The following is a 26,679-nucleotide window of genomic DNA, read 5'->3' as shown; positions in this document are numbered from 1 at the left end:
ACAGCCCCCGATGATAAGCATCAAACTCGATGACGCGCTGACACACTCCATAGGTTCTGATGTTAAACACGACAAGAATGTCCCTGACAGTATCTCTGCACCCTCTTCAGAGAGCTATCAAAGGGCAAGTTCAGTGAGCACACAAAATAAACCTCCCCTTCACACACACACACATATATACACACCTCCTAACACATCTCACTGCAGCATCTTCGCACTGCATAGGAATCAGGGATGTGTCGCTGTCCCCAGGCGGCAAGTTTATCTAAAAAGGAAACACCTGATTTTTTTTTTTCTTTTTGGCTCCTCTTCATTCCCTGCCTCCCTTGTTAAACACACAACCTTGATTTTGTTTCTGTTGCCCGGGAGGGGTGAATTATTTACAGGATAAACAAGGTGATGTTGTTTCAGTCAGTCAGAGCCAAACTCCCCTATCGCAGCAGCAAAGAGGCAGACGGGTTTACCTGGCAGGCATGAGGGGCTGAGCTCGGATGCAGAAGCCGGGGAGCAGCTTCACAATGGCGGGCCGTACAGTGATACCTTTCTGAGGGTGGGGTGGGGTGGGGGCTGAGGAGAGAAAATGCCTCCACACCAGATTCATGGGCTGGGAGTCCCAGACTGCCGGGTTGTCCTATTTATCTGAGACAATGGCGGCTATAAAAGCGCATGAGCTGATTTACCGAGTGTGTGTGCATGAAGTGAGGATGGGGGGTGTTATTAAGTGATCATAAAGTGGCGTTTGTGTTTGCGGGGGTTGTTGCCATACAAGGTTCAGGCGGAGAGATGATGAGGGACCTTAGCAGCTAAAGCCTCTAATCCTGTCTGTGGTCTGTGGGCTCCAGCTGGTGGGAGTGCAGCTGTGCTCGGCCCCTGCACAGGTGAATCAGTTCTGCCCCCCCCCCACGCTCCTTTTCCAACAACTCCCCTGTATGCAGTATGGCGGATTTGCACGGTGCTTTGATCTTGCGAAGGTGGCAGTGCCCCCCTCCCAGATACGGTGACAGCGCGGGTGATCCGTGTTACCGAAGAGATTTTTTTTTTTTTTTTTTAAACATACGCCAAATGACAGCCCCAGTTGAGGGCTTAGCACAGGTCAAGCCCGGCTAAATTCAATGTGGCGGTGTGGAAAATTCACTTCAAAACATTAGCTGCTGGGAGGAAGTGGGCTCTAATGAGTGTTATGACTGCATTTTTCTGACATAATTTACCATCAGCAAAATGATGATCGAGATCATTCAACAAAAACCCTCCATCCCAGACATTATTGACCCTAATCTCCCAGCAGATCCATCGTCAGGTCACTGACACACTCATGTATTGTTTAGCAGTTATTTAAACATATATATAAAATAGGTCTCTGTACATAAGCAGCTTAAAACATGACTGTCACAAATTCTGTTAATGGTGATCATGTTGCATTATTTCAGCTAGGTGCTTCTGTTTTTCTAGGAAACCGGGCCAGCAACAGCGTGCAAGTCACTTACACCAGAAACAAGCACACAAAACAGCTGTGCTTCCAGTCTGACCCCTGACCCCATCTGCACGTACGCCGCAAACTGATTCACGTTTAACACGCTGCTTTACTTTGACAGGGACACAATGGGAGGATATGATTCGGCCCTTGGCGCAGATCAAAAAACAACATTCCTAATGTCTTTACGCACTGTAGCAAGATCCCACTTATCATATTACTCATGCCTTTGTGTCCTTTTCTGCAGGCAAAGAGGTTTCTCTTCATGTTACCAGCTGGAAATATCAGTGATGAGCTTCTCCGCTTACTAAGCTCGCTGGTGTAAAGGCAGTTTGTGTGCAGATTCTGTGGCTGGCTGGCTGCACAGGTAAGCAGAAAATAGCTCTTAGCTCCGGCCTGACCTTGAGAAGGATGCCATTCAATCAGCGAGCTCGCCGCAGTAAAGGCCCTATCATTGCACTAATAGACTGAATCTTCCTCTCTGCCCGGATCATGGACAATGCATGGATGGCTTCCTCCTGCTTGGCAAGTTAAAGGGGCAATTTATTCAATAAATTAAACAGAGAAAATAAGCCATGATGAAAGAAATACTGCTGCTGGGTGGGTATAGATTGAACTTGTGTAACAGTCTGCACACCTAATTTAATTTTCAGTTTATAGACATAACAGAATTGGATGACGGCAATTGACAAAACAGTTAAAATGCAAGACTGAACAGACTGTGCTCGTGTTCTCATTGCCAAGAACGAACATCAGAGGTGGAGAGAGTGTGCGAGCTTGCGCACTCCTTATCTACACCCCATCATCCAGCTGGAAGCAGACAGAGTCAACGTAATAAGGAGGAGATTTAAGAACAGTTGCCCGCTTTGAACTTCGAGGCTGTGCGATCAAATTCCACCTTATCAACTGGCAGCTTAAACAAGTTGTGTTATTTTTCTGACGGCTTACAGAGAGAGGGAGAGGAGAGGAGAGAGGGGGGGACAAGCTGGAACCGTCATAACTACTGGCTGCTGCAGTGCATCGTGACAAACAACGGCGAAAAACTTGGGATTTATTGCTCTGATAACCTTCCAGATTCCTTCGGCTGGTGCTGTATGCCAGACAACTCTGACAGAGTTATGCATCATTAATCCCCATGAACACTGCCAGTGATAAATAATGCTCTGCGTCCCTATGAAAAATAAGGCAGTTATTACCAAACCATAAAGAATGGCATTCGTATCATCACTTCAAGCAGATAATAATGTGAAGATACGATGTTTCAAGGATTCAAAAGCACACTCATAGTGACAGTGAGCTGTATATTTCTGCTCTCGTCTGTGAGCTGCTGGAAAAAGAGCTCCCAATAAATAACAGCACTTGAGCAGAGTAAATCAAAGATCCTTATATCAGTGCCATACTGCTTGCAATGCTATGCCAACACTCAAGCTATAGCATTTAGTACATAATAAAGCAAGATAAATAATGACTTGGCTCCATCTTTGCAATCATGACTGCAGCAGAAGCAAATAGCAGGTAATCAGCTCGTACACAACAAAAATAAAGTGCGTCTCGTAACCTGTTGCTCAACGTTTTTCCCACAAAGAGCAGCTTATTTCACTCATCTGATAATTTCTCAAGGCTCAGACTTGAATCCAGTCCAATAAACATAGTAATACTATATCCCCTACAGGTGTAAATTCTTGGTGGTTAAGCAGCGCAAAGAGAAACTAGAAGGAGCTCCGTCTGATACAGAGATGTTTCCAGCACCAGATGCTGTGGGGCCCTCTCTTGTGAGAAGGCAGGCGAAGATCACTTACTTTCCTATTGAGAGTTGGAACATAAATTCAAACCCTGCTATAAATCAAATATAAATTTTCAGCTCCCCTCACTTTCCCGGGAACGGCTGCAATAACAATGTCATTCGACTCTGCCTGGTTACCATTAATGCTCTGGATTCCATCCATGCTAATGATTTGGTCCTGTATCCTGTACGCTTTACAAACCCCGCAGAAAAAGAAGGGGAAATATTACTGACCTATTTAACGCTTTGCAGGTTAAGAGAAGAAACTAAGGTCTGTCGCAGATGCTCTTTACATATACAGTATTTCCAACCCCCCCCCCCAAAATGGATTCTCCTTGCCAGATATAACACCCTGCGTGCCAATAATGTTAATATACCGAAACTCTGCGGCTGCAACTTTCACATTTCTAGACAGCAACGTCTCTGAGCCAGAAAGGAGGACAATGCACTCCAGTTAAATCGAACTTGAGTGAAAAATGTGATTTCTATTTAGATATTGTTCCGTGTGCCAACAAGCCTCTCCTTCTGCCAAAAAAACGAATTCGATCTCATTCAGTCTATTTTCTCCTTAAAATCACAGTCTCATAATAATCTTTAAAAACTGATCGCACGCCAACTCTGATTCACCTAACTCCCATCCCACACTGAATAATTATTGGAATGGCCACATATCACCATCTGAGCAGTCTTCATAACCCAAACATATACAGTCTAGTATCAGAATCCAATTCATACTGTATATTTGTTTCGCACAGTGTAAACAGACTCTTTAATTCCAGTGCAACCATAAACCCAAAGTGGAGCAGAGGGAGCTGATTCTGGTTACGGAGACTGTTTAGAAAGATCCATTCTGGGTTAAGCACACTTTACTTTTTAAGCAAAAAGCAAACCAATTTCAGGGCAGCACCTGCACCCTTCTGCCCTGTTGGCGAAGCAGATTCAATGAGTTTTCAGCCAACACTACAAGGCTGTGTGCCTGTAAGAATCTGCACCGACAGAAGGCTTTTAGAGAAGAACCAAGGTCACCACTACAATAACACAGCACAGAGGATCTGCTCAGAGCCAGGGGGAAGTGCTGTGTCTCTCTCACACCCTTGAAATAAAAACCAATGAGTGCAGAAGGATACCAAGTTCAATAAACTTAACTTCACTCTGTAACCTCTACAGAGAGGCTAAATAAGCAAGAGGCTAACAAGCTGTGCTTGTTCTAACGGTATTATACACTTAAGTATAAACCATCTGTGTGTATAAGAAAATCTACATCATCGAAACATCAATTACATCTCAAGGCTGTGGCTTCCAATCTAAACAGCATGAATACAGTGTTAGTGTAATAATGTCACAAGCTAATGCCAGGCATGCTGGCCTCTTTCAGGGGAAATATATTGTCACACAAAGAGCAGGAGAACAGATTTGAAGGACAGAAGTTGACCTTAAGTTTTATGCTTGATAAACACATGAAAACAGAAAACTCTGAACTGTACTGTGTAATTCAATCCAACAATACAAATACATGCTTTTGTTCAACTTGTAATCATGTCTGGTTTTGGTGCAGAATGTTGTTCTTATGCTGTGTGAGTTAGCAGCATATCTAAAGTCTTTCATTGAAATTTGGTGAAAAGTTGGGCGGTGAGTCAGGGAACAAGTAATCAGTGTTTGGTGCATATCCAGGAACTTAAAATGGGCTCCTTAAAGGATGAGGCTGACATCATTCTATGTTTTTAGTATTCCATGTAAAGACCAAAACCAACAATGTATTAGTCTCCAAAGCCTATTGGTGCCTGAAAAAGATGTAAGTCTCTAAAAACAGTTCACAAGTATATAGTTTCATATTTCTGTTTAAGTGCCCGTAGCTTCATAACAGCTAGGTTCTAGGAATATTAATAACCAACTGTTTAACCCTAAACTGACAAAAAGAATTTTGACTGATTATTACTATCAGATAAACAGTTAAAAATATATACTGAATATAATAAACTGGCACTACAGGGGGAGATGATGAGACAGCCAAATTTGCTGCTGCCCAGAAATTAGTCATAGGACGGCACCAGGGCAATGCCATGATGCTGCTCCTAGAAGACAACTACAGTTCCTATCAACAACCTAATGACCCAAAGGCAGAGGTAGACACCTATATGAGAGACAGAGCCCCCTCATTGGATACTTATCCTCTTCATTGGTGGAAAGGATTAGCAAACTTTCTGTTGCTGCCATTACACAGAATGGTCAGTTTGTAATCTGCATGGTTAGCATGAGCTAACCATAGATTGTATGAACAAATGATGTAGCTGACATGAGACCAGGTTTCTGGACTGTTTTAATGCCTCGAGTGTTAAATTTCGGCCATCGCCATCTTTTTTTTTTTTTTTTTTTTTTGGAGCTAGAAGTGACCAAATTTGGACAAGATGTTGAAGCTGTGGAGAAGCGAGGGGTGGATCTGACTCATAGACTTTGGTGACACCTTGTAGACAGCCTGTCAATCAAGCTACCCTGTCCTTAATTGTGCGTAACTTTAGGCCTTGAAAAAATTGTAAATAAGCGAGTTATAAAAAAAATTCACCCCTTGCCAGCCTCAAGTGGCCATGTGATGAACTGCAGTTTTTGGCACTTCTGCATTGGTGTTATTTCTTTTTAGCCACAGAGATTGCAGCTTGAACTTTTCACAGCAGCCGCGCGTGGCATCTGACACCAAGCTGTCAAACCGTCCCAACAAACTCGCACCGAAGCGCCTCAACCTGTTAGCTAATGGTAGCCGTGTGATGCTAACAGTTAGCCCTGTCACTGTGTGTGTGCAGTACAGGTAGACAGTGTCATTGGCGTGGAGCTCACAATGTTAATAGTTAATTAGCGGTTAACAAGGGTCGACAATCCATCACAAAAAAATCTAAACTCCAATCCCTACTGGGTACTACAGATTTAGCAAACATCACTCGAAAAGAAGCAACTACTGCATTTGTTGGGAACTATTTTCTGCAGTAAATCAATACACATTTGGTGCTCCAATGATTATTTACTGCAGCAGGACGGTGTTTGTGGGACTGACTCCAAATAAACAGAGGAAATGTTCATCCTAATGAAGGTGCATGTTGTTGTTTGTTGTTACAATGTTTACACTGCCCTCTTGACAAGGTCACTCTTGAAAAAGAGATTTTTAACCTCAGTGAGACTTTAACCTGGTTAAATAGAGGATACACAGTTTAAATGTCAGCTTGTGCACCAGTGTGGCTCGTTTATGTGTTTTTGAACTACAGTGACAGTCTATGGCACATACCAGCATTTGGATACACAGGCAATACTTTTTAGTAGGTTAGTAGGATTTGAGAACATCACCAGATTTATCCGTTAATAATTCAACACAGAACATTCCGGCTATTTTCTCATAATCCATATTGATGCTCATTCAGATGCAGATAAAACGTAAAATAAGATAATTATAAATTGTATATGTATTGTAAAATGATATTTAGTCATAATAATATTTGGAAGTCAGATGATTATGCAGCCCTGGGAGAGTGAGTGTTTTGTATTTTTTAATTGTTAACACTATTTCAGAGAGGTGTTAATTCAGCTTCATGGTGTAGTTTGTGCTGTTGGTTTTGTATTTCTAACATTCTGTCAGCCTCATTTAACAATACACAGTGTCATAAACAATTAATAATGAGTTCACAGAGCAGTCTTGCATCTTGTCTTGTATCACAATGTACAGAGGCTTCTGTTTTTCTTGTCTCCCAGTGTAAAGTCACTGTATGCGAGTGTGCATGCAAGGAGATTTTTTCCTTTATAATTGTTAATGATGGGAAAGCCCCAGCAGGCTCCTTTAAAAGGTTGTCAGAGAAATCACTAACAGCTGCCAGCCACAGGAATTCAGAAATGCCAAACCAGCACTTTGTGATTGGCATAAGGAAGTTACACCCACTTTGTAATAATATGTTTCTCTTTGGTGAGTTGCCAAATGGGCTGCTGCCAATGTAGACATGACAGACTGATCAGATCGTTCTGTACAGAAAACATTGGGCCAAGGAAAACTATAATTATTTGTCTGAGGTCAGGGTCAGGTCGCTGTAAAGCTCATAAATACAAATGAGATGTAACTTATAGAACAAATCTAATAATGGTGACTCCACTTGAAAAGTCATTTCGATGAATAAGCCTTAATTATAGCTATTTTCCTTTACTTCTTCTACACACTTCCATACATATCGGCCCCTTTGACAAGGTAATAATGGCATGCACAGAATTATGGAACAAATATCTAATGTTAATTCTTAATGGTGGTAATTTTACGTTATTTTAAATGGCTAATAACTGATTTAGGTACACTTAAGCAGCATGAAACCACACTGTCTTTAAGAGGTAAAGTCAAGGAAATGAAAGCAGCAAAAAACCTTTCAGAAGAAATTAGCTCAACAGACTGACTGCAGTCGTACATCTTCCTCGACTCCACCACACCTGCTCAGGTCCATCTATAATAACCTGCTGTCTGCTCCGCAGGTGTACTCTGGGTATTTACTCCAGACCCATTTACCACAAATACATGCTACTGTATGTTATGTTCCTCCTGCTGCCCTGTTCTTTCTTCTGTCTGCTTGTCGTCAATCCACTCCTCCCCACCCCCAGCCCTAGTCTTGATGATACGTTTACTTTCCATAAATCAATTTTTGAAACTCAGCAATTACCCCTCACCGCAGGGAGTCAGAGGTAATCTATAAGTCAGAGGTCCTGAAGATGCTCAATAGTCAGTCCTGTCACTTCCTGTCCACCTGCTTCAAAACACAGTGATGGACCTCAGATAACACAGGTCAACAATCCGACTAGACACAAGTGCAAAAGAGGACCTGGGTGGGGGCGACAATGAAAAATAGGAAAACTATGCACACACCTGCGCTGTCAGGCTGGGCAACATGGCCTTTAAATAATATTGCAATATATCAGGGTCGACATAGCTCAGTTCATAAGGGCTTTGGGTTGGAAACCGGAGGGTCGCCAGTTCAAGATCCCGTTCGGAGTTGGGACTAGTAGCTGAAGAGGTGCCAGTTCACCTCCTGGGCACTGCTAAGGCACCCCTGAGCAAGGCACCAAACCCTCAATTGCTTGGGGCGCCTATCCATGGGCAGTCCGCTCACTCTGACATCTCTCCATTTATTGCATGTATAGGTCCTGTTTATGCATGTGTGTATATTTGGGATCTGTGTGTATATGACGAGAGAGTGACCATATTGAATTTCCCCTCTGGATTAATAAAGTATATATTCTTCTTCGTCTTGCTTGGCAATATCGCAATACGCGACATACAGAATATCGTGATATTTTGAAATCTTCTTCAAACTACTGTAGACTAAAATACTCACCTACAAAATAAGCTACTGTTATAATAAAGTTAAATAAAGTGTTGCTATAATGAAATAAATCAAAGCTAAACCACTGGTGCTTTAGTTCTGGTGCACGAGGCTCGTCTTGGGCCAGAAGTTTTAAGGGGCAACGTTAAATGTAAGGCTTTATCCACTGTGAGCGGGAAACAACCAGCTACTACCAGCTCTTCAGATCATATATTAATAATATCTGCAAGTCATACCGGTGCTTCATGATCGCAAATGCAACTAAACAGCTGTGATCTGGAGCCCTGTAGATACAAAAAATACACGCCTCACCTGCTCACACACAGTTGCCCGGAGAGAGTGGTCTGGATAGGTATGATGTATCATATATGTCTTAGAAAATTACCCGACAATTTATACTCGATGTTCGTGATATAGTCATTTTATATATCCCGTGTTGAACAAGCTGCAATACATTGACTATAATCTAATCTCTCTAATGTATGCAGAGATGCAAAGATTCTCACCCAAGCTACAGATTTATTTAAAATAAAATTGCTGTAAAATTTATTTCTATGAGATGTTAGTAATAGTAGCACCTTTCACATATTCTTCAGTACTTCAAGCCACCATGTGACTACTAAGTGAAGATTAAAATGACTGTTATATGTGTGCTTTTCTTTCCTAAACTGTTTTGAAACATGCAAATTATGATTGCTATGATTTACAGGCTACAACCAGCTGCATCAGACGTTTCTTCTACTTCATAACACTACATAATATGCATGTCCAATTTTACATGGTCTACTGTTTGAAGAGTTAGTATATTATAAAATCACTGTCCTCCAACAGGAAATTATATAAGATATATTTGCATCAGCGGATGTTTATCAAACAGCAACTTCGGAATACCACTGCCAATTAAACTTTTTAATTTAATTCAATGCATGTTTTTGTTTTCTGAGATGTTCCTGTCGCTGTCTCACCACCATCTGGAATTTGACTACATTTTTTTCCGCTGGGAGAAGCTCCTCAGTTTCCTTTGGTGCATAGGACAATAATGTTCATGAAAAACACACTCAAAAATCTAGACTACTGTCTACTCAAAGCCTGCTTAGATAAAGTATGAAATTGGGACTCAGAGTCTCTGTGTTGTAACTCCTGTTGTTTGCAGACAGAGGTCAATACATAGAGCACTTAATGCCCCTTTAATAACTTTTTGATGGTGGAAGTAATGCCTGCAAAGACTGGCAGTATTATCACCACATGACATGTACAGCTGAAGTGCCCGAAAGACCCTCGAGACAAATGCTGATATGTGATATTCTACTGCTAGTCCCACTGCTACTTTAACAGCAGCTTTCAAGAGCGGAGATTTAATTTCTTTACATGTTTACCTTTGTTTCATCCCTACCTCCCCCTCCCCTCTCGCACTTCCCTTCTCTCTTCCTTCCCAGGAGACAAAGCAGGCAGACAGCTCTAATAAACAGTGGCATGAAGCCTTACAGTGATGGCGTATGCCGAGGCAACCGATGTGATCAATTATCGAGTGGCCGATTCTGTTTAATTAGAGGGTTTAAGTATTGAGTTAGCCTGGGCGGGAAGCTGAGAAGCAGCATGTAAACCAACCTCATTACACTGCAGTGATTCACCTCCCAGGAGCTGTGATCCACGCAGTGTTTACACCATACATTTGTTTCTGTGGTAACATATCGAGTGGAGGAATGGCTTGGTGACAGACCCAGTTTTTTTTTCCCCTCCTCTCCTCCACTCTTTCTCTCTCTCCGTTTCTTTCTTTCACTCTCCCTCCCACTCACTGCTGAAGAGGCTGTCACACTGGTTTGCCTTTTGTTGTGGAGAGTCTGGAGAGGTAGCACAATGTGTCCTAGTTAAAGCAGTGCCCCATCTGCCCGGCATAATTAGACAATTATGCTGGAAGGATCCGTCATTAATTCCTTTGTGGTGGCCAATTTCGCACCACAAAGAGGTCTCAGGTTTAGTTTTTCTTTGCAGATCTCTGTTCATTTACCCTGGCCCCCTGTTATCGTCCTCAAGTATTGATACTGTGGCAACTTGGGGCAGGAAAATATTCTCCTGCCAATATTGACTGGTTTGTACAGTTGTAGTGAAAAGGCCAAGGGGAATATTGGCTGCTGCCTTGTGCTGAATAAAAACAAGCAGCTAGGAAACAGCACTGCGAAAACACAAGCAGACACACAACAAACAACCATAGTTAATGTATCGAGGTTAGGCATACTGATGAAATATGCATTATGTGGAATTATCCTACAAGTGCTGCATTGTGGGGTGTATGGATTATGTGAGCAGTCACATCAATTTTAAAATGCCAGTTTGACCTACTAAAACACGACCAATTAAATCGGAAATGCATTCACTGTATTCATGTGTGATGAAATACAAAGCAAACACTTATCCACCACTTTTCACATGTTGATCTGTTTTATGAGGTCATGCTTGTCCTATTAACAGTGTTAATGCTATCTAACTTTATCAATTTACGAAACAAGCTAATATTTGTATTCTTTCATGTCATCAGTAATACTCGTCTATGATTGGTTGGCAGGTACTTAAAGGGAAAATTGGCCACCTTTCATGTGGATTTCCAATCAGTGTTGATAGTAAATGTAGTCGATTAAAGCAATAAATCCCTGTGTGTGTGCTGTATTGACAGAGAAAGCTGAGTTCACAGCTGCAAAATCTGCTCTTCCTGCATCCATCGCTGTCATTTGACGTCACAATGAAGTAGCTGGGAGGCAGGAAGAACATGTTGTATGTCACCACTGAGTAGCCAGGGGGCGTGCTCGAGACTTTGCTCAAACAGAACTTCCTTGTCCTCTTTTCTTGCACTGCAAACTAGCTATGTTTCCAGCTGCATAAATGGCATCCAAAATTTAAGCACAGAGGATGATATGGACATGGATACATTTAACAGTGGTTTGGACGACTCGGATTTTCAGTTGTATGTACTCAAGCCAAAGGATACGGCAGAACATGTAGTGGTGAGAAGCCGAGGCTACGGCAGCGTTAGCCTTGCAACAACAAGATATGGCAAGTGGGGACCCTCCAAAAACTAAACTACTGAGAGCAAACACTGGCTGGTGGTGCCTTTGCTCAAACCGCCGTTCGCAAACAGAAACGGAATCATTCTGCTGCAATGAATTTCAGCTTGAGCAGTTTTTGTCAGGTGCTGTCGCCGAGAGAGCCTGTGTGTTACCATGTATGAAAGCGCTTCTCCTCACTATGACAGATGTCTGCTACCCTCTTTAGGATCCCGATAATAAACTAAATAAACAACTAAAATGTAAGTATTCGCACTAGCCAACACTTTCTCATACCTTAATGACAGAAGAGGTGTCAAAGTACTTTTGACACTAGCGTAATGTTATGTATGTCACATGACATGCGTCACATACATCACTAGCATGGCATATTACACATACTAGCATACTAGATTACATTGTTATTAGAAGAAGTCAACGTTGACTTTGGATGAGGACAGCAGTCTCCTGGGTGAAAGTCCTGTGTCTGTTTGACCCATCCTCCACCTCTCCTGCCCAAACAATAGGGGCTTCTGTGATATTTGTTACGTTGTGGCATTACTTAGTCGCTTTTATGCTACGGCACATCACTTAATAGTTACCACTGCCACAAGAGAGTGCCACCTTACAGTAGACACAAGTATGGGAGGTAATAAGCTGCTTTCAAAGTCGACCCTTAGTGCTGCATAGACTTAGCATGTAAGCATGCTAGTTTCAGCATGTTACTGTGTTTTGTTACTAAAATTAATGCAAGCTAAGATGGTAACATTAGCATTTTAACATGCATAGTTTGCTCTCTGACTGGTATTACTATCCCTAAATCTTAGTAGCCGCTTCCTCTACCAAAAGGGTAAATTATCATCTATTTGTGGCTAAGACCAACACAGGTAGGCCTAAAAAGGTTTTCAATCAAAAATCAGTGGTGCATCAGTTATCACTTCTTATATGCTACTGCGATTACTTTCTGCCATTTTATTTGAGTGTATAAAGTATAAATCTTATGCAATATTTAGTGCCCTAAATAGGAGTACATTTTAATGTTTACACTGCTGTTTGCCAAAAATCCCATTAAACAACAGAGAGCCATGGCTAAATGTGATGCAACACTGCACCTGTCAGTGATGTCCCAAATTTACTGCTCACAATAAGAGCAAACTGCTGAGTGTTTATTATATAAAGAACAGGGAGTGATTTCAGACACAGCACAAGACATCACTTCAACCCTGTATTCAACTAACCAGCCGTTATAGTTAATTATATGGGACTGGCAGACTGCTGAAGTTCCACCTCAGCTTTCTGTTATGAAGCAACCTGCTGCTTGTGAAAGTACTATTTGTGAAGTCCCTATCAAACATATGTGTTGTCACATTAACCGTTTCACAGTTACACTGAGTAACTCAGCTTGACAGAGACATGCAGGAAGATATCTTACAATGTAATTCTAAATCTGATTAGAGCAGTGATCTAATCAGCCATGAATTCATCTGTGAAGACAAGCAGGCAAGAGAAAATCACCGCGGAGAATTCTGTATAATTATCAAAAATCTCACAGCGGTACATTAAAATTCTAATTACGACATATTATCTTAATTGCAAAGGAGATGCAAATCAAAACAAGGTTAACGCTGCTCCCTTAACATGCAGGAGAACATGTGGTGGGAACCTCTTCAATATTCACTGAATCAGCTTGACTTGTTCGACATGAGAGGCTGTCATTTTGTAATGCTTCCCCCTCTTAGGGGCGATAATCCTAGCTGAGAGCAGCAGCGGCGCAGTCGTGCAACAATGAGACAGAACAAACATCTAATTGCTGTGCATTCATTTCCTTTTATTGTATCAAACAAAGCTGGTGACAGCTCATCGCAAGTCAACTAATGTTGCTGTCCGGAGGAAACCATGTACCTCCAAAAAGTAAACGCTTCAGGCACTATGAAGAAACAGCCTTGTGTTAAAGCAGAAAACAAATGGCAGAGCACATACTCAATTTTCAGTCTTGGCCAGAAATGCTGAATAAGAAATATCCATGTCTAATGTGCAACAAATACAAGAGAAACTTCTTAAGAAACTGCAACTCCCATGGTACACAACAAATTGCTTGCCATAAATTGTATCTGACAGGTGCACACTGTAACTCTGCAGACATAAGACAGCCGGATGACAGCAGGCACAAGGGGTAATGGTGAAAGGAGAAGAACATGCCATTGAACATGGATTTATGAGCGGGTCCAGACTGAGGTGATCCATCAGTGGAGTCACATAGCATCAAATGTGGTCATGTTTGGGGCATGTTTAAATGAGGCATTAGAGGATTTCAAAGGGTCCCGGTACCCAAAAAACACATGTGGGATGTGTTGGGAAACCAGCAATTTGCTGCTTTTTAACAGAGGAGTCTGTTGCCACCCACAAAGGCGATTTTCAATCCAACACAGTGTTAATTGGAGTAGTTATGCTTTGATAGAGAGCTCCCATCTCTCCGGAGGTTCTGGCAGTCGGCTAATAACAGTATGTGGCAGCTTTAAACTAACTACAGCCGTTTTTGAAACATCAGATTCCTGACAGAAAATAATAAACTAGAGGTGCCCTGTGTTTTCACTAAAAGATATTGGAGTTTCTCTACCAATTGGCTTTTGGGATGGTGGTTACCCACATACTGTAAATTGAGTTTCTCTTTCTCACTTTCTCCCACAAACACACACATACAGTGCAAACACTCGCTCACAGACACACAGCCCTTCCCTTGCTGGACTGAAATAAATGGAGACCCCAGGAGTTCCCTTTGGCCCTGGCCCTTGCAGTCTATAACAGAACCGACAGCTCCGATCACTCCTGAGAAAGCAAAAGCTGCTCGGGGATCGCTTTACAATTCTCAGGGGCTCGAATAACCTGATCTTGAACTGATCCCGTGCACTGATCCTTTGGTATTGGGTTAGGAACGTGTGAAGGGGCCTGTTGAATGAGCTCGCTGGATATCAACATCCTCGCTCCGTGTTGCTCCAGCCCAGCAGATTGTTTGACTTGATTAGTCTCTGCCCGAGTGTTAGACTACCCAACGCCAAGCCCTCCAGACACCGGTATCAATGTGTCAGAGGGAAAAGTGCTCTCCCAAGTCTCAAGGTGGAGCCCATTACCCTGAGTGAGAGCACTGTAAGTTAATAGGATTTGCTCCCGATCAAGAGACTGAGCTATTTCCTGAGGCTGTTACAGGCCGAAGCACAAAAATAAATGTTCCTTTATTCAACACTATTAAGCACCCCCCCCCTTCCCAAAAACTCCCCACCACCACCTCCACTCTGACCCCACCCCTCCCTTTTTCTCCTTGTTGGAATATCTGTTTTTACTGCAGGAGGTTGTGCTCTCCCTCTCTTTTTCTCTTGTTTTTTTTTCTTCTCCCAAGCAGCCAGTAAAAGTAAAAGGTTGGCACTTTTTGTCTAAAGGAGCCATTTGTTCAGGTGAAAATGAAACTTGCATGGTAAGCAGAGCCAGGCCTGCGGTTGGACAGGGGCAGAGGGGATTCCAGATTAATCATATGGACTATACACCATGAGGATATTCATTGAGGAGTAATTGCCAAGGGGCTTTATGTAATGTATTCTCCCCATGAGGTAAAACCTTGTAGCAGTGAGAAAGGATAATAGAGTAAGAGGATCATATAAAATGTTTGCTGCTCCAACCTTTAACTCGGAGCTTAACCCTGACCTCGGATAGTAATTACAGAGTTAATTGCCTACTGATCTGAGGAGGAAGCTCCATCCAGCTCCACTGCCGATGTCAATTGGGCTTAAGAACCTCCTTCTTAGGTACAACAGATCACGGACTGTCTTAAACAATTTAAAGAAAGGACAATTAGCAGTGCAGGACGTTGATGTTAAAGTTTTTGGTGTTAGAGTTTATAGCAAGAGCAATCATTTATCGACTTTCACTGGAATGACGTTTGAACTGCGACTGACATATTTTTATTATCCACTATAAAGGTCCAGTGTGTAGGATTTAAAGGAGAACTTTGGCATTTTTCAACCTGGACCCTTTATTCCTGTGTAAACTAATCAAAGACACTGATGTGAACAACAATTTTTTAAAGTGGTCCAGTATTGAGGGAGCCAGCAGCTGCTGGCAGCCACGGAACGAGCTGCAATGGACGCACATGGGGCAACTGGACATCGTTACTGTACGTCCATTAAAAGTGGCTCACACAGAATGGCTCAGATTGTTATTATTCTTGATGCGTTCTGTTTGTTATTGCCTCCTTAAGCAGAAGTCTCTTTCTGAAACATCACAAGATGTGTATCAGATTTAGATGTAGGAATAACAGACTTATTAGAAAAGATCGAGTATAGGAACTCGTACAACAAAATTACCATCGTCATTCATAGCCAGTAGGTATCTCCTTGATGTACAGGAAGGGCAAATGTAGACATAAAATATAATAAAAATATATTACAGGTCGTATAATACTGAAGCATAAATCTGTTTTTCCACCATGCACATTCACTGTGGCATAGATAGCATCAGCTTGTTGCTATCACTGATTCTATATTATGAATGTCAACTGATGAAAATAGGTAATCAATCTACATAGTTTTGTTGTAATCAGTGTTGAATCAGTTGATATTTTGCACCTCCTAATCGTTTATGGATTGTCTTTGCTGTTATCCTGCAATGTTTTCATGAGTAAGGCAATGTCAACATAAAAACTTTAGCTAACAGCATTAGCCTACCTCCACTCATCTGCAGCAAGTAAATCCACTCTTGGGACAACAGCTTTCTTTAAAAATAAGCTCCGGATTTCTTCTCCTCTTTGACAGGTAGGAGTCATTCCTGTGGTCACTGAAGACCCACAGGTCTGCATGCGTAGTGTATGGACAGGAGGAGTGTTAGAATCCATTTGCAGCACAACTTGCCAAAACTTTAGCACGTCCACATTCAACAAAGATTCAACAAAGAGTCTATGACTGCTGCTCGAAGTGTAGCTCCTCTTTTTATCGACCGGAAATGCGTAAACACAAACCGCCCTCTACAACTTGGCATTTCCCCTGTGGGCAGAGGATCACAGCAATTCTTAAGAACTCCATGTCTCCCTCCCTGCTTCACGTCCTGCAGAGCCTCCCAGTGCTTTTATTTCCTCGCTGTCTCCTCGTCCGCTCTTTAATGCATATGCTCTGGCCAAATCCAAAAGCTTCATCCACATTATCAAAAGCAGGTAAACAATCATCCATGATGCTGATTATCTTTTAGATAACACTATGTTTACTGTAAACTGCTCTAATTACTATACTCTCTCCAGATCTCAAACACGTTTCTACTGTTCTTCTGCTGCAACAACTGACATCTCGTGATATCTAGTGATATTTCAGAAAGAGACTTCTGCTTAAGGAGGCGATAACGAACAGACCGGATCAAGTGAAAGGTAAAGAGACACTCCACAATCTGAGCCACTCTGTGTCAAAAATAACCAGTTTTAATGGACATACAGTGACGATGTCCAATTGCCCCGTGTGCCTCCATTGCAGCTTGTTCAGCGGCTCCTGGCAGCTGCCGGCTCCCTCAATACTGGACCAGTATCAAAAATTGCTGTTCACATCAGTCTCTTGGATCACTTTACACAGGAAAATAGGGTCCAGGTTGAAAAATGCCAAAGGTATCCTTTAAGGGGATCTAACAGAAACGGAATATAGTATTCATAATTGTATTTTCATTGGTGTATAATCACCTGAAACTAGGAATCGCTGTGTTTTCATTAGTTTAGAATGAGCCCTTCATATCTACATATGGAGCAGGTCCATGTTGTACCGCTATGTTTCTACAGTAGCCCAGACCAGACAAAACACTGGCTCTAGATAGGGCCATTCACATTTTCTTTAGAGTTGTTCCAATACTGACCCAAGTATCAGTAACCCTGGCTGGAATGGGTATTGGCAAAGTAAGCTAGTCTATGCACTGATCTGATACCATGTCATTTACACTTGTTTATACATACTTTGATAAAACACCCATTTTCCCGGGAATTAATTCTTCTTTACTGCTCTGAAACTGCAGCCTACATACCAAGATGTGCTGTGCAGCAACTTTCAATACTGTTTTAGAGCGGCAAAGAAGATTTGTTCTTGTAAATAGTGTAACATTAGCCATTAGCAAAACTTCAGCAATGTAGCAATATTTTACAATGGAAAGTGCCATTGGTTCAGGGTCTAACTTTAGCAACACCATACAATGACAGCAATCATTTTAAGAAACGAAATGCAGGTGTAAGCAGGGGGGTATTCAGTTGCAATCTGCAACCTCACCACTAGATGGCACTAAATCCTACACACTGGACCTTTAATGTGTTAATATTTTTCTCTTTTATTAATCAAGTTATTTCTTAAGTCCAAAAACCCCCAAAAATAATTTACAATGATATTTAAAAAAAAAAACAAAAAAAACACACACAGAAAACCAGCAAATCCTCACATTTAACAGCTGGAAAGACTGTTTGACATTTATGCTTGATAGATTACTTTAATTTCCTTTTCATGATTAATCAATGACTCCCCTTATTGTGTCAGCACTAAATCATACCATGGTGTCATCATTATCTTGTTACTGTTTTCAAAAATGGAGTTATCTAATGATCAATTCACAGAAAATCTAATTAAATACATAAGTTATTGAGGTTTTTGTTTTACATTGATAGGATGAAGTTACTTTAGTGTAAGACATTTGATTATGATAAACTTCAATTTGTTTACTTTATGAGTGATTTTGTATCATAATATATACATCAAGATCAGGAAAATATTCCTATTCATATTATGAAATGAAACTAGGGTCAGATTTCACTTTTAATATTTATCAGCTTTCAATGAAAATATATCAGTAGGTGAAATTGTGTTATCATTTGTTTGTTTGTTTGTTTACACAGTGCTATAATACAGAACATAAATTGTAATAAAAAAAAATGAACAAAACTGGTTATCAAAGTGTTTGTATTACACATGTGAAGAGACTTGTCTGGCATAATATATAGCAGTGGATCACAGCTATATGGTAAATTAAACACTGATTTAATTTGTTATAGTATGATATATATTTAAACAGTAGATGTTATAGTGTGATTTATATTAAGATAGTATAATAATATTGTTATCAATATTGTGAAATTGATTTCAGGCATGTCTCCCAGCACTGACTCCTACCATATCACCCAGCCCTAATAGTAACCAGTCTTCCTTTAGTGTGCATGACAACACACAACTCAGGTTCTGACAACTGAAGATAGAAAATAAAGCACATTAGACTATATAATAAGCCTCTCCGAGGAGAAAAAAAAGCAGACAGATTTCCTCAGGATTTGTTTAAAACCTTAAGAGAGAATAGAACTGGCGCATTTCACCACAGATCTGAGCACAGCTCACTCAGGAAACCTGAATGTCTTCAGTGAGTCAAATAGTTAAGTTGAGCCGGTGCTGCCATAAACCCGGTGGGAGAGCTTGGAATAATCTAGGCGATGTTAATGATGCAATTTATATGTGAGGGGACCGGTGTTTGGCAGGCTCTTTCCGTCTGAGCGGGCTGCACAACCCAGCGAGCTCCCAGCACCCCCTGCTAGATGGAGGGGGTGGAGTAGGAGGAGGATGTCAGAGCCCATGTGAAAAGAGGGAGCGAGCGAAGCACTGATAAGAGCCATTACTATTAGTGTCTGTCTGTCACCTGCTGTGCGTCATCCAGCCTTCTCTCTCTCCACATGCGCCCCCATCCCCGTCGATCCATCCCCATCCGTTTTCCTGAGGCACATCACTTCAAATTTGCACTCACCTACACATTTTCCATCCTGTCACAGATATACTCGCTTGGCTTGAAAACTGAGCCAAGCTGCACTCTGAAAACTACCGCGAGCTTTGTTTCAAAACAGTTGTGAATTAGTGAAGGTGCAGACAGCTGCCAGCATTTATTCGATAAACAAAATAGCTATAGATGAATAACTGAATTGGCACAAGGGGACGCAATATTCTCGACATACCGCTTCTCAGTTTTTCCAAGCAAACACAAAGCCTAATTTGGTATTTCATTTATTACTTGGCACAATACAACAGCTCCTTAAACTTATGAACTCGGGAGAAATGAACAGTAATTGCAGGCTGTTCTTTATTTTCTTAAAACCTTTTTAACCAAAATATTTAAAGCTGTTTTTCTCAGTTGCTATGCAACACTTCAACCGCAAGAGTGGGAGCATGCTGAGAATGTGCCAAATAAATGCTACTGCCACAGACATTCTGCGGGGAAATATGAGAGAGGGGCATCGTTCAATAATCATATGAAAATGTAGAACAGTTGTGTAAAATGCACAATCATCCTTTCATTCATCACTTACTTGACCTGTGTCAACAGACGATTCCAACCAACAGTCCGTTTAATGAACCATTGTTTACAGTCTGAAAGGCTCTCAGACCATTCCACAGTCATGTGAGCGCATTTTTTTTCCATCGCCTGTGCACCAAAACATACAAGTGTCTGCTTTTAACTGCAGAATACAGCGACGTGGCAGGCGTACCAAGTGTCCTGTGCAAAATATCATTCGGTAATTTGACATGAGAATGCTGCCAGATATGTAGACTACTGTCTGCTTCACAAGTCCTTTTAGATTTCACTCAGAGCTTGCCTCGAGCCCGGGCAACTGTACAACAGCCAAGCAAAAAGCAAGCAAGCCAATGGTGCTGCCTTTCTTCCTGAGCCTGGAACCAAGGACTTAAAGCAAGGACACGTTATGCAAGATATCACATTCAATTCCACTGCCAGCCTCTGAGGCCAGATGATACACATTGAGTGAGTCTGTCTCTCGAGCCCTCAATGTTAATCAACACTCTTTCCAATGCATACTTATGAGTTACAATCTACTCCCCACGTCTTCCCTTTGGCAGCTTAAATTAAGTCGCAAATTTGACGGCAAATTAACTTCAACAGGGACGATAATATGTCACCTATACGGCAATCTGTGCCATTTCTCGCCGGGGCAACACAAATCTCGTGCATCTGAGAGGAAAATTAAATCAAACAAATTATTTTTCGTGTGAAAGTCAAATTCGAGGAAACAGAAGAAAGCAGGCGCCACACGGCGGGGCCATCAGCTGTTAACAAATCCCTCTGATGACAAAGCCTTGCATAATCGCCCAGTCAACCTTTATCACTGTGATCACAGAGCTTGAGATTTAATGCATGCTGGTATTAGCTGTGACATACAGTCACAATACAGTTGAGGTGGGAGGAACACACGCTCAGACGGTGTGTGCACGTACACGTGTGTGTAAAGGGGAGGTGGATGTGGAACCAACAGAGATCTCCCCACTTCATCATTGAGTAAATGGCACCACAGACGTGAGCTGCGACTTCACAGCTGCCTCATGGCGGGTGACATTGAAGCCCACGCATGAACACATCGCTCATCAAAGCGAATGAGGCGTTCTTTGCTTCCGCTGCTTGTGCCGAGGAAAAACAATGGCAGCCCCCCTCAAGTGCACACTTGCACACCTGGAATGTCTAGAATGAGTTGAGATGGGAATGAAAAAGGAGGAGAAAAAAATCCATTTGGTTCCATGCATCTCTCACAAGAAGCTTAACAGACTGTGACCTTCCACTGCTTCATAATGGGAAGGAAACGGCAAGACCCCGGCGCCATAAAACGGCTCAGAGAGGGCGCTAACAGTGGTTCTGCAATTAACCTGTCTTAAAACAAACAAGAGGCTTTTGCTTTAACAACAGGCACATAGTTGAGAGGGTTGATTTCTGCGGCGTGAAACTCAAAGGCCCACCAGGGTTCAGGTTTTAATCGGTCATTAGTGTGCTCATTTTGGCACAGCTGCGCCGACATCTATGCAACTACAAGCTCACTCAGTGTGATCAAAAACCAAAAAGCCACAGCTCTTATCCCAGACGCTAAAGAACGAACCGCCATCGAATGGCTCGAAAGCCCTCAAATGTCTCTTCACAGACAAAGAATATTCGTCTTAACGCTAATCACAAAATGTGAGAAGAATGTAAGTAAAAACAGAGAGCAACCGTAAAATTGTGAATGCCCTCTTTAAGCGCATAAGCACATCCTCCTGAAAGTTCAGCCACATAGTTTGAACACAAAAGCTCCACTCTTTCTCCTTAACTGTCCTCTTTTCTCTAAGTGGAACCAGACGTAGGCATTTCTTCATTTAGCCCATTCAAATGGAGGCAAGTTGCTGTTCTTTATTTATTTAACAAAACGAGCTATAAAAGCCAAACATTAGGTCATGGAATATTTTCACCCCAAGAAATAAGTCAATGCCTTCAATGAGACATCAAACCCAGTTTAAGTATTCCCCTACAAAATCTGAGCTGGTGAGGACCTTTTTTTTTCAAAGTCAAGTAGTGCTGTGGGATTGTTCTGTTTTTTAAATACAACTTCCAACAGTGTGGTGCACATGCGTTTCCAATTAAGAGCTCAGAGCCAACATCCAAGCCTGGGCCCCATTCACCCCTTCCACGATTGACCAAGTCTGAGGAAATGTTAAACAGGCATCATAACCAAAACAGAGACAGCAGATTTTTCAAAAGCCTTTACTTTCTAAACAATAATTAAGACATCACAGTGAATTGATGATACAGACTGCAAACAAAGAACATAACCTAAATAAAGAAAAAGGGGACATACTTAATCATAACTCTGTGTGACACGTTCACAGATCGGGCACTTAGACGTTGCAATTTGTCCCGTCGATGAATGGGTATGAAGCCTGCTTACAGTGCAAAGAAATAAAATGTGTCAATGTTGTTGATTTGTGACGACCATAATGAGAATGCACGGTTTGCACGAGGCACTCTGAGTAGGATCTACTTCCCTGGCAGCAGCAATAACTCCCTATGAGCCTGTCTCTGCTCAGACTTCAATCTCTTGGCCCTAAGGAGCTGTTGGAGGACTTTGATGTTCTGTCTAAATGAATTGACTGTGCTTCTTGATACAGCCCTCCAGTCAACCGACTCGCCCCACCGACTCTGTCACCTGTGATAAACACCATGCGTGCTCGGCGGCGGTACCAAATTCTGGATCACATGCTCAGAAAGGCCACAATTTTTTTTCTCCCTCCCCTTCAACTTTGTAAATGACTGAAAAAAAATATGACTGACTGTTGTTTCCCGCCGTGCCCTATCTAAGGAAAAGCCCTTTGATGTGTGAGGCTGTATGTGAGCGAGCAACGCCGGGCTGGTTTTTGTTACCTTACAGCCCTGCAACATCCAGTAGGTGAGCCTTTATGTCGGATGCCCCTTCAGGGCATGGTGTTTGTTAGAGCCTGGGCAAAGGCAACAAGCTCCAACCCACTTCTATCATTGCGTTTTTTTCTTCTTCTTAAGAATCAGAGCCAGACAGCTCTGCATACAAGCTTGCAACTTCACTGACTCAATCCAAACAAAATCTAAGGCTTATTTAGGAGCACTGGGGCGCAGATAAGGAAGTACAAATGTGTCGATACGTCCACCTTGGGACTTCTGAGTTTGTCATGATGTGTGCTTTGAATATTGATAATTAGAGGCATAATGCATGGAAAAAAGTAATGTCCCAGAGCTAAAGATAGCTCTGAGTGCATCCAATCGATGGCTAGCAAACACTGCAACAGCTGATTTCGATCAAAGAGTGGGGCAGAGACGGTAGTTAAAGGGAAACAATACTTATCCATCTAAGCTTCAGTTTGGTCAATTCTCATTTGACTAAATCCAATTACCATCGATTCTGCATCTTCTTAAAGCCAAGGTTTAGGTTTTCCTTGATAGTGCAGAAATCTTAACTCAGATGAAGCGGCAGTATTTAACCTATTACAGCCTCCGATGAAGCGGTTAGGTTTTGGAGGAAAGTACGAGTTCTACTGGCAAAGGCATTGATCCTCCCACACCCTGGGTTTTCCCAGCGTGTGCAGCGATTCCTGTGCAAAGCCTCTGAACACTCCTCTCTCTCCTCCAGCAGCGGTGGTGCTCCTGAGCAAACCTGCCCTGGATCGAGCATCTCATTTAGTCACTGGGCCCTTTGATGTGGATTCAGTGCTGCAGTGCATATCATTCGTGTTTGAAGGTTCAGCTTCCACAATACAGCAGGGTTTGAAGTTTCACATATTGCAAGTGCTACAATGTGATAATCTGGGAGCCGGTTATGCATTATACATTTTTCATAAAAGAACACCATCACCTGAAAGTGGAATGTGGAAAAGTCAGCGCTTCAAGGTATATATTGACAGAAACTGTTTCTGAGACTTCTGGGTGTGGGACGAAAACACTCTTGTTATCATGAGCATTTCAGAATCAGCTCTACATCTTCTCTCTGAAGGGGGTAAATATCCAAATAAACAGAGTAGAATAACATTTGACTGGGGTCTACCATGCCATTATAAGACCAATTTAGTTGACTGAACGCTTCTCATGGGGCACAGAGGCCATGACGGCTCTTTCTCCAGCGAGGGCCTGCAATAAAATCTCCCTCTCCATCTGATTTCACAAAGGAGTGGATACGCACCTTAGGGCACTTCCTTCAGTGTCTTCTTAAATAAAACATGAAAAATCCTTTGTCAAGGTCTATGTCTTAACTGAGGCAGACCAAGCTAAGTCTGTGGCTTTAGCTGGTGTAATGACAAGAAACGAGGAAATAATCTCTGCTGAAAATTCTGTAATTACAATTTTCAAGGTTGTAAGTGGAAAAAGTGAGCCCACCAGTTTTTAAAATCCAACTGCATCTAGCACACGATTAAAAAAAAAAAAAAAAAAAAAAAAAATAGGGAGTTGCTGCCCACAGAATAAAATCAAGTTGGCAGCTAATGCCTGTGAGTGACTGAGGTTTATGTAAACGCTTCTGATCTTGATAATTAAAGAGTGTTTGTATGGAGGTGCAGAGCTCTGCGTCTCTTTTTAAAGGATGCACGGAGATGGTGGCAGCCTGAGGGCCTGCCTGCTTTCTTTTCCCTCTCTCTGTATCTATCTTGTGCTAAATACACACAAAAACACACATAAAAAAAAACCTCATGCACACAAGCACATGTGAACAAATACGAACTCTACACACTGTACTGACACGTACAAACAACAACAAAAAAAAAGAAACACTCCACACACAAGAAAGAGACGGCGCTTTCACAAACATCAGCCTCTCAATTAGCTTCTGCACTCATTTCTCCTTGGAAGAGAATTATTTTTCAGCTGGGTGCTTTTTCTTTGTTTATTGCGAGCAGACCAAAGCCTTATCAGCGGCTAATCACTGCATGTCAAATTCACAGACTCACTGCAGTCACTTAAAAAAAAAGAGAAGAGAGATTCAGTGAATAATCTTCTCAAGTTCAGATTGCCATTTTAGATTTGGACAATCACCGATTTCTTTTAGATGCTCAAATCTGTCTAACAGCCAGAGAGAAGATCAGCATTTGTTTGATATAATTTGTTGTGACACGTTAATTGCATCTACTTGTAATTCTCTCTAATTGATGTTTGATATGTCTCAGGAAATTAGGCCAACTAGATAACACTGCAAATATTATGAATCCTCCCCGCCTTTCTCTTTCCATGGCAGGTCTGATGAATTCACAACACCTAGAACTGTAATATGTCAACATGCTGTGCAGCTATGCTCTGTATTCCCAGGCTGACAGACCTCAGGTTACAAGCATATCACTGTATATTCAAAACACACTCAGGCACACAGCAGAGGGCCAGAGAAGACTAACCTGAGCAATTTTCACAGAGTTCTGGGTCGAACCGCCAGCGTGGTACTCAACTTTGTTCCTCTTGACGATTTCTTCAAACCTAAAATAAATAAGAACAAGAGTTGTTATGAAAGCATTAACCACAGAGTGAATTAGACCAGACATGCTGATAGAGGCTCAGTGTAAACACCAGATACAACCAGCTGTAACATGGGCAGACCACAGGTTTATCAACACTTGCCATATTACAACATGTGTAGGAGGAGTGAGGAGAAATTGCATTTCATAAGCACCACAAATTAGTCAATACAAAATCCATTAGGAGAGGTTACACAGGTACAGTTGAAGAGCAGCTGTGAACATAGATAATGAACACAGACATTTGTGGTCTCCAGAGAGCGGATCCTAATGACTCTGAGGATCAACCTTTTTATTACTAAATCAACATGGCATATTTCCAGCTAACACAGGACAGAATAAGCAAATTCCTGTGAGTCTCCATTGGAATACTGCCGACGTAGCATACTGAAATACTTATGTTAGCATCACAATCTGCTAATGTCCTTTCTCAGAAGCTACTTTTCTAACTTTTACTTTTAGCTAACATAAGTTATCCTGTACTTTTAGCTGATTTTAACAATTTAGTCATCATTTTTAGCTAAAAATGTCAACCATTTATTCAACTCCAGTGAAATACTGAAGGCAATTCTATCATATACTGTCATTTCAAACATCAATAGGTCCAATCTTTAGGTATAACATGATGCTAGGCTGGGCTACGCTGCGAGGAAGAGTCTTTATCTGGGAAGTGGAGGTCATGAATAATGTGCATTCTCCACATCGTTCACACAAACAGCCTCCCAGGGGGCTGGCTATACAGTATAAATGTGTCCACCCTGCTAAGGAAATTGACCTGCAGTCAAGATGATACGCCACATGAGGAGGTCCTTGGCTTTTTTTTCCTTCTCAACTGCAAATTGAAGACTGTCAATGTGTATGTGTATTTACATGAGACAAAAAAAATCCAGTGACATGGTAAATAGTTCAAGCTGCACCATACCATTCCCACCACTGTTATGTGTAACTCCACCTTAAATTATTTACTGCTGTTACTATTATTTATTTTAAATGAAGCATTACCAATTATGTATAAAATCTGAGTTGCAAAACAGCATCTGTTTTGACAAACTTGAAGTCGCAGTTTAAGTTTGTAAACTTGCTGTATAATAGTCTCATAAAGTTGATTAAAGAGACAAACCAAAAACAACTTGAAAACTTGCAGCTGCAGTTTAAGTTTGTAAACTTGCTGTATAATAGTCTCATAAATTTGATTAAAGAGACAAACCAAAAACAACTCGAAAACTTGCAGCTGCAG

The 26,679-nt window shown here is 41.6% G+C and overlaps 1 protein-coding gene across 3 annotated transcripts in view; it reads right to left on the bottom strand.

Annotated features, from left to right (window-relative positions):
* Window positions 1–26,679, bottom strand: part of adkb (adenosine kinase b) — a 144,859-nt gene that overhangs the window by 97,235 nt on the left and 20,945 nt on the right. For all 3 annotated transcript variants that reach the window (XM_049563710.1, XM_049563709.1, XM_049563711.1), the window contains one exon: window positions 25,326–25,404. In XM_049563710.1, coding sequence (XP_049419667.1) covers window positions 25,326–25,404 — 79 coding nt within the window. The remainder of the gene's footprint in view (window positions 1–25,325; window positions 25,405–26,679) is intronic.

Source organism: Epinephelus fuscoguttatus, linkage group LG20, assembly GCF_011397635.1.
Source record: "Epinephelus fuscoguttatus linkage group LG20, E.fuscoguttatus.final_Chr_v1".
NCBI lineage: Eukaryota > Metazoa > Chordata > Actinopteri > Perciformes > Serranidae > Epinephelus > Epinephelus fuscoguttatus.
Note: the sequence above shows the minus strand (reverse complement) of the source record. Positions and strands in the feature narration are given on the sequence as shown.